Here is a 10,115-nt window from a genome sequence, read left to right as displayed (position 1 = left end):
GCATCTCCACTACCCACAGATCATCTGCTCTGCTACACAAACACATGTTGGAATGCTGGATGTGTTTCCATGAACCTCCAGATAATATTATGCAGGTCACGTCTCACATATACAATTCTGAGACAAGAACTGAATTTACCTGGATTTTTAATCACACAATTCTTTATCATGACTTCAAGAAAGTGATTTATATCTGACATTCCTGAATATTAATTGGAAATCCAAAGGTTGCACATACGTTTTCCATTAGCTATGAATATGCCTTGGAGAGACCTATGGAGAAAGCCAATAAACTAAGTCTGCAGACATCTAAGAGTCACAGACATGCCTTTGAAGTATTTTTCATGTACATTCGCCATATTTCTTTACAGATCTCTGAGCTTCTGCTGGATGTGGGGAAAACCAGCTAATGAGCGTCAGTTCCTGTGAAGTCATTCAAACTCACATTATATACAGAAAAGCAGTGCTGGGGTACAGTGTATCCAGACATTTGAAGGCAGTAGCATTAGATCAGACAGCAGTGTTGAATGGGCAGTGTTTCACCAAAATAATCTTGACTGACAGACAGATACATATAGACATTTAGATTAGTGCATTATGCTCTTGTTTATCAGACTGTCTTATGGACAACACACGGTATAGCAAGTCAGCCCCGGGCCCTATGCAAAAGCATTTGTAAACCTGTCCTAAATTCTGTCTATTTTATCATGAAATACAAACAATAAATGTGTTTAATTTAATTCTCTGGGCCTTTCTTTCGGCATATTCATCCGCAATGTCCTAATTTGTATACTACATGGAAAGAATGGCTACTTTCGCTAAAAGATAATTCAAATGAAAGAGAGAGAATTAAAATGGTGCAGGTGTCGCTGAAGCTAGATGTGATACAGCTGTGATACAGTCTTTTCAACTAACTAGCTACCAACCTCACATGCAATGCAAAGTTTGCACATAGTTTTATAAAATGACGCAGTTCTACGGCAGCAATATAACAAATGCACATGGCCACAAATTAAGAATATGTTCCCTCGTTTTAATTAAAAGGTCCTCATTGGTATATATTAACGTAAATGCAATGCACACCTGTATTACTATTGCACATTACTCTTCTAAAATTGAAGGTTTATGCCTGAATTATTTTCTCTGAGCAAAAATACCTTAAATAAAGCTTTATGTCATTAAGTCCATACACAAATACACAACAGTCACAAATACACATTTCTACCGAGGGGACCCGAATTAAAATGGTTAAAATCATCTTGACCGTTCAGACAGAGAGGAACATCCTGCAGCAGTGCAATAGCAGAAATTTCGGTTTTTGGTAAAAATAATAAATAAAAAATATCGCCTAGTGCTGTAATTAGAGCTGTAGCCATTTGCCCTGCAGAAAGCAATGAATTATGTGAGGTTTCAACTACCTGACCTCAGTCAGCCTGCCTTTAGCCAACGCACTAGCCAGGTTTTCTTTGGCCAGACTGCTGCTTTTGGTAGTGGCTTAATTCTCCATTGATGGACTGACCCCAGCCTTACAGAATATGAATTTTGAGAAAGGGACTCAAGAATTTGGAGCAGCAAACAGCTCAAGGTTGCCAACCAAAACCTGTTCTTTACAGCTTATCACATGGAGAAGCCAATGGAAGCAGATGTCTCATATTCCCCTCCTCTCAAATCACATTCCTGTTCTTTGTCTGCATCTTTGCCAGACACGATCTGCTCCCGCAGGCGCTCTGCATCTGACGCCTTCTGCAGAATGGTATGTTACACCACAATTCTGCCCATAGTATTGAGGTCTTTTTTATGAGTTTTCAATGAGTTTTCATTCTAATTCGTTAAACCTTTGTGTTCATTTTAAGGGAAAGAATACAGAAGATATTTTGAAGATGGAACCACCCTGCAAGAGACCCAGATGCTCCTCAGCCCACTTTCCACTTCTTCTGTGTTAATGTATATTAAAAGAATCTGCACATTATTTATGCTTCACTTCCATTCATGGATTCAAGTTCACTTAATTTTGACAGTCCCTAAGTTGAAGTACGTAAGTTCTGTGCTATCCTATACAGCAAAAAAAGGATATTTTTCTGACCAAAATATATTTAGAAAATATCCTGAATAAATGCTGTAAACGCTATAGTATGAATGGCTCAAATATGTTTTTAAAATTTTAAATATATTTTCTTTAAACTTTCAAATCCCAAAACATGTCCTTTGAAATTAGAAAATGCCAATAAAATTCATTTTAAATCTTAAAATAAATTCTGGGTGAACAAAATGTATTGAATGTAATGAGGAATTTACACAAATTATATGGACATCTACTTTCTACTTTACTAGTAATATGTTTTTAGCCATTTTTGAATATTTACATTTAATTTAAAAATGTATCTGAAAGTATATTGTTTTTTGCTGTATGGAACTAGGTACATATTGGGCTGCTCAAAAAACACAGAGCAATGTTTTGAAAAAGACAAAAAAAAAAAAAACATTTTAAAGCATTGAAACACAATGCTCGTTTACATTTGCTTTCAAGCTATTTCTAGAACATTGTACTAAAAGAGTTCTTATTCTCCTGCTGCCCTGTGTGCCAACAAAATATGATGGCTGTCCTCATGGCCTGTCAGACAGCCAGACTGATCAGTAGCAGTGAATTCAGAGTCCTCAGACTTGTAGCACACAGGAGGTGAGGACCTTCTTCTGTATTTCATTAACAGTATTCATGGATAAGCCACAGTATTTCACTGGGAACTTTGTGACAGGAGGTGAACAATAGATTGTCCGGTCAGCCATGCGCAGCATTAATATTTGTTTTTGTGAACTCTAGCACTGCAGTCTAAGTACTGCAGTCAGGGACATTTTCTTCTCTCTACGGGTATGAGACACTTACTGTGGTGATGTATTGTGAAGGTGACTGAACGACAATGTCTGGGACTACATCCTTTTGCAGCACTGCTGTGATTTATTCACCCTCAGGCCATCCAAGATGTAGATGAGTTTGTTTCTTCATTGGAACAGGTTTGGAGAAATTCAACATTACATCGCTTACCAATTGATCCTCTGCAGTGAATGGGTGACATTAGAAAGAGATTTCAAACAGCTGATAAAAGTAATTCACGCAACTCTAGTCCATGAATTAATGTCTTGTGAAGCAAAAAGCTACATGTTTGTAATTCATCATTAAGGCGTTTTAACATTAAATCATCGCTTCTGGCCAAAATAACAGTCTATAATCCGTAATAACACTTCCTCCAGTGAAAAAAGTCCATCCACTCTTTGTTCTCTCACATCAAAATCCACCAACATATTTAACTGTTTTAGATGTTTTCGTTTGTAAATGGTACTCTGTGTACATTCCTCTCCTGATTCAAATAAGACAACTTTTTCCCCGTAAAGCAATGTGGTAGATAAAAGACCCATATTTTAGTAATAAGTAAAAAAGTTACTGAAGGATGCATTACAAACAACAGCATTTTGCTTCACAAGATGTTAATTAATGGACTGGAGTTGTTTGGATTGCTTGTGGATTACTGTGGTGTTTTTATCAGCTGTTTCAACTTTAATTCTAACGGCACCCATTCACTGCAGAAGATCCATTGGTTAGCATTCTCTTCTGATGAAATCATCTGCATCTCGGATGGCCTGAGGGTGAGTACATTTTCAGAAAATGTTATATTTTTGGGTGAACTATTCCTTTAAATGTTAAAAACAGCACAACAGAAAGAGCGAACATATTTTGTCTTTCAAGGATTTGCTCAGGTTACCATCTGATAAATATGCAGTCTTTCCTGAATAATAAACACTTTCTTTAATGAATATGAACATGTGTGAATGTTATTGCATTAGATAACAGAGCATTGATTGAATGCATCAACTCTCACAATACTCATGTCTCTTGTGAGGTGTATTTATGAATCTCAAAACATACTGCAAATAAACCCCTTATGGTCCCATCAGGATTAAGTTCTTTTAGGATTTTCTTTTGCTTAACCACTCTATATTTCTTAATTTGAAATATTCTGGGGATGAAAATTAATGTCCTGTTCATTGACCACTAGGGGGCAGTATGACACTCTGTAAAATTTCAAATGTATACATTTGACCTTTTACTGTGTATATTTTAAGAAGATCTTAAAAGGCTAAGACTAAAAGGCTAACCCAATCACATCAGCATGATATTACACTGCTTCATCTGATGTCCTTTAACTGCCAACATAAGCCATACCTGCTTTACATTCCAATGAACAAAAAAGTAACACTTTAGGATATGGACCAATTCTCACTTGCTTATTAGCATGCCTATAATTAATATATCGGCTGTTTATTAGTACATATAAAGTGTATATTCTGCATGACCATATTCTACACCCCTAATCCAACCCAATACCTAAACTTAACAACTACCTTACTATTAATAAGCAGCAAATCTGTAGTTTATTGAAGCAAAGTTGTGGTTTGTTAATAGCTAGAATTGAACCTTAAAATAAAGTGTGACCAAAAAATTTTTTAAAAAATGATACAAGGACCCAGGTCTTGAGATTAATTTAAGATATTCTCTGCTGGTAAAAAGTTATTTTCGTATATGATACTTTAGTATCATCACTATATTTCACCATATATACAGTAACTGTATATACAGTAATGGCAGCATAGCAACAAGTTTTATATTTTATATAATTTTTAATAACATACTAATATTTATATTTTATTTCAGCTTTGTTTCAGTTTTATATAAGTATACTTGTAGTGATACAAGTTTGATAACGAATTTTCATTTTTGGGTGAACTATCCCTTTAAGTCTTCCTGAAATAAAATGACTGCACTGAGGGGAATGAGGGATGAATGAATCATTGATGAAGCTGCATCATTGACCTAGAGTTCATCTCATCCTTGACTCCTTTCTTCTACTGGTCACAGAGTGATACATGAGGGCATGACCTCTGGAACAGCATGGTCAGACGTTTGTCAGACCCAATAGTGAGGCTGCCCACCTCTTCCTGTCAGGTCTGATTTAGTTCTTCTGCACCTGAATCACAGTGATAACTAATGGGCCGTTGAGCCATTGTCCAGCAGACCTGCCACTGGCTCACAAGGTTTGTTCATGCACAATACTAAAGCACTAACACAAGCCAAAAGACATTCTTTTGCAGTTTAATAACCAAAAATAGTCATAAATCAAACAATACACTGTGAAATGTACTGCATAAGAAAAACAATTGCATGGACAGCAATTCATATTACAATAAAAAATTGCATGCCTCCCATCATCATACAGGTAGCAAGCTCTGCACAAGTGAGAGATGCATCCATGATCAAACTACAACATATACATAACAATATGCAACAATATGCATAACATTTAAGAGAGATTCCTCCTGAGATCACTCACTTATTTCACTGACACAGCTTCCAGTATTTATATAAAAAAAAGATGACAAATATATATATAAAAAATACACATAACAGTAGTGTATTCAGTGATAATGTTGCACAATTAGATGTAACTCAGCCTCATGAATATATAAATATTCCAATCATAAATACTGTATGTTTGTGGGTGTGTGTAGCCAGATGTAATTACAATTCAAATACAATGGAATTAAATGGGATCATTTTTACAAACTGTTAACATTTTTTTTCATAAGATTCAATTTAATACTGTAAAGAGTAAGTATGTGTTGTATTGTACATTTTCACGTGTGATAATTTTTTCTTTGATACTGTAATATCTTATGATATACTATACATTCCCAATATATATGAAAACCAAAACAAATGAAGCAAAACTGTGATTAGCCAGTTTGAAAATATTTATCATTTTCAAAAAATGACTACGAGGACAGGCTCTGCTTTAGCTGAATATGAATATAGTGCAAGATAATAATTAATATATGGAAACCTGTCAATAACAGAACACACATAAGAGGACCATGACACTTGACACTTTAAATGTGCAATAATATATAAATAACACTGACCATCATGGTTTTTAGAGATATTATTGTTTGTCCCTCACAAACCAAACCAATACAATTCTTCCTCTGAAAATATTTCATGTACTTTTATCGCATAAATCTCATAGCTGCACAAGTATGACAAAATGATGAACAGCATAATGATGAAATATAAAATGAATAACAACAGTATGATGACAAAATAACACTACAGCAATAACGGTTTTACAGTTTCTGATATCGACTGAATGAAGAGAATCTAGTGTGAATATTCTATTGTAAACAGTATCTGGTGCTCTCTTGCTCTATATTTTCTACTTTTAATATCTCTGATCTAAATTGTTCCATCATTTATTTCTGTTTCTTTTCATATGCTAATCTGTGCACTTCTCTTTCTTCATTTAAAACACTGAAATGGATCTTGGGATTTAGAAAACTAGATCAAAATACCAAAACTGTTTTCTCTGACTTCTCAAGCTGCACTTTGTACTCAGTATGGGGTTTAAGAGTGTGCCATGAAAACACAAACGCACACACAAAACATGACACTTTTCTCCAAGACAAAGACAGTGATGCACGAGTAGATATACACACACACAACTGACTAAAAAAGAAACGGACAGATAAAGGAGGAAAAAAATGAGACTGGTGAACAGAAACAGATACCCTGAGTGGAAACCAGACATAGTTGTGCAAAATGAAAAGTGCACTGAAGAGATCCAAAGAGCTGGTTTAAAACTCTAAAGCTTAAATTCTGTACTGATCTGCAGAGAAAAAAAAAATAAAAAATCGATCTCACCATCAAAGAAAACGCTCTGGGTATACTGCAAAAATAACTTACTTAAGTCAATATTTTTGTTTGTTTGTTTTAAAACATTCATTGAACAAGATAAATGTACTTGGGAAGAAAAATAGAGAATGTTTTTTTTTTTTTAAACCCATAAGATTATTTTCAAAACCCACTGGCAAATTGTTTTTTATTGTTCATTGCAGAAACCTCACTGAATTTGGCTAGAGTTATGCTTAAAACAAACTGCCAATGGCAGAACTATAATTTATTTCAGATGCAGTCTGAAACGAGTCAACGATGAGATGAAGAAACAAACTCATCTATATCTTGGATGGCCTGGGGGTGAGTAAATCTTTAGCAAATTTTCATTTTTGGGTGAACTATTCCTTTAATTTCTTAAACTATTTTGCTTCTTAAATTATTATTATTTTTTTTAAGAATGTTTAGATATTTTACTTTTACAAAAAATTTACAGTGCACATGAGGGAGGGAAGGTTATAAAAATCATTAATTTTGTACAATAACCAAAACAATATTCCAAACTGAATGTTCATGTCTCATGCTGATGAACTGATATTTGTGTATAGTATATTTTTTCCATGTATCTGCAGTTCATTGAAAGAGAGATGGAATGTGGGATGTAAATCTAAATCGTGGTTAATCTGGTCTTTTTGATTTTGTTCTGATCTCCAGCAGAATTGATTTCCATTAAATGGACAGTGACCCAGAATCCAGCTGTTATTGTGGAGATGAATCATCATGCAAAAATAGAAATACTATAAATAAAACATTGTGTAAGCCATGAGGAAAAACCCCACAATAACCATTATTTACAATGATCTTTAATCTTTCACTAAAGCTTTCCTTTGCTCAGCAGGGGAACAGCATCTCAGTTTGTGTGGTTAACTTCCTCCACTCAGCACTGGGATGCGTTTCTAAATTCAAAAAATAGAATGATTCAGAGTTCTGAATATGCATTAGACCTTGTTATGATGTTCTTTCTCGGAGCTTGAAGGGAGTTGGGGAATAAGGGCACGGTATAATGAAGGATTGTGTTACTCCCTTGTAGGTATAATTACAATATTCCCATGCAATATTGCTGATATGCTCAGACTGTGTTTGGGCAGGTAAATTAAATATAAAGACACGCGCGCTTACGATGGGCTGATAATGTCAAAGTGAATTCCACTCTCAGCATGCGGCACGATTTCAATCTCTTCTCTTTCTTCCCAATTTTGGTCTTTCCATCCATAGCTTCTACCTACGTTCCTCTCTCGTATCTTTTCTCCCCATACTCTCCATTCTATTTGCCTGTCTAATATAGACAAATTGCTAGACTATCGCAGAAGCTGCTCATTGATCAATACCATTTGATCAAATCTCAAAATCTTTCTTTTCTACTACAGGCCTTTTGTTCTGACCCTGCCTGCATGAAGATGAAAATCTCATCAAGAACCACTGTCACTTTTGATTTCACTGCTAAAGCATTAATAATAATGCTTGATTTTAAAATAGACAGAAGGAAACACACACACATACACTAGTTTTCTAGTTCTCTCTCCAGCACTCTAGTTCTCCCTAGAGACACTTTACTGCACTCCGGCTATTCTTAGACAACAGGCCATTTCTACAGAGAAAATTTGTCTGTGCACATTATAGTTATGTTTTAATTGACTCTGAATATTTTTTTATCATTTCCACTCTGTTTCTTCTCTGTGATGTATTAAATATTGTAGTTGTAAATTCGGGTGATGCAAATAAGCTACCAAAATAATGCTATCTAAGTGTAATATTTAGTTGTAAATAAATAAATGCATACATACATAGATGTATATACATCTAAGAAGTCTGAAAGAAGTCTTTTGGGCTCAACACAAATACAGTAAAAAAGAAATATTGTGAAAAAAAATTATTACAATCTAAAATATCTGTTTTCTATTTTAATATATTTTTAAATGTAATTTATTCCTGTGATGGCAAAGCCGAATTTTCAGCAGTCATTACTCCAGTCTTCAGTCTTTAGTGTCACATGATCCTTCAGAAATCATTCTAATATATGACCGTGGACCACAAAACCATTCATACGGGTCAATTTACATTTTTTAGGATAGGCCAATATTTGGCCAAGATACAACTATTTGAAAATCTGGAATCTGAGGGTGCAAAAAAATCTAAATATTGAGAAAATCGCCTTTAAAGTTGTCCAAATGAAGTCCTTAGCAATGCATATTACTAATCAAAAATTAAATTTTTATATATTTACGGTAGGAAATTGACAAAATATCTTCATAGAACAAGATCTTTACTTAATATCCTAATGATTTTTGGCATAAAAGAAAAATCGAACATTTTGACCCATACAATGTATTGTTGGCTATTGCTACAAATACACCAGTGCTACTTATGACTGGTTTTGTGGTCCAGGGTCACAAATGCTCATTTGGAAACATTTTTTATTATCAATGAAAACAGCTGCAGTACTGCTTAAATTATTTTGTGGAAACCATGATAAATTTTTTCTATTCTTAATATATATTAGTATGTATATATATAGTATATATACTTAGTATATATATATATATATATATATATATATAAAATGGTGGTGACTGTATAGGAAACATGAAACACGGAGGGATATATAGATAGACAGACAAATGGCTGGACATAGACATTAAATTGAATAAACCTGTTCATCAGAGATGGACTCGCTCTCGCTCTTGATGTGCACAGCTATAAAATAAACTGCTTTTAATAGATAAATACATACTAGAAGGCATAAAGGAAGACCACAGTTGAGTATTCAGCCGTATGTCAGTGATTTTCTCTGCTCTGGTCAGCAGATGCTCAGATCTGTCTGGAGACACTACAACCAGAGCACTGGAGGCTTGCACTGTAAGACGGTCACCATGGAGATGATTGACAGCAGGAGGCATTTCAAAGCTTAACTGCAACCACACAAGTTCCGGCTCGACCTAAACACAACGGCGCCACCTAGAACAAAAACACAAATCCCAATTAGAGAGAACAGATACGGCTTCAGATACGGCGTCTGCAGCAGTGCTTTTATGGTACTGATGTTCTCAATGATGAATCAATTTCTCTCCGTCAACACACACGCTGCTTTATTGCTCTCTCTGCCGCTCACGTACACAAACATACATCATTACCCACACACATCCCGAGGCTTACAAACGAAACAATATGAACTCTCAGCATGTGGGCGAAGGAAACGTCGCCTAAAAACATAACGAGAAATGAAGCCCAGGAGAAATCAGCTGGTTGCTATAGCAAGGTAATAACAGATGCTGTGATGCAGAGAAGAGCTGTGCTTCTGTCAAAATGATGGAGGCCCTGCATTTACATAATGAACAAACAG

At 35.0% G+C, this 10,115-nt stretch overlaps 1 protein-coding gene across 12 annotated transcripts in view; it reads right to left on the bottom strand.

Annotated features, from left to right (window-relative positions):
* Nucleotides 1-5,127: 5,127 nt before the first annotated feature.
* Nucleotides 5,128-10,115, bottom strand: part of klhl5 (kelch-like family member 5) — a 79,791-nt gene continuing 74,803 nt past the window's right edge. For all 12 annotated transcript variants that reach the window (XM_058750084.1, XM_058750011.1, XM_058749790.1 and 9 more), the window contains one exon: nucleotides 5,128-9,730. In XM_058750084.1, the coding sequence (XP_058606067.1) occupies nucleotides 9,674-9,730 (57 nt within the window). In that variant the 3' untranslated portion in view covers nucleotides 5,128-9,673. The remainder of the gene's footprint in view (nucleotides 9,731-10,115) is intronic.

This window comes from Onychostoma macrolepis, chromosome 01 (genome assembly GCF_012432095.1).
Source record: "Onychostoma macrolepis isolate SWU-2019 chromosome 01, ASM1243209v1, whole genome shotgun sequence".
NCBI lineage: Eukaryota > Metazoa > Chordata > Actinopteri > Cypriniformes > Cyprinidae > Onychostoma > Onychostoma macrolepis.
The sequence above is the reverse complement of the archived record's forward strand: the minus strand, read 5'-3'. Positions and strand labels throughout refer to the sequence as shown.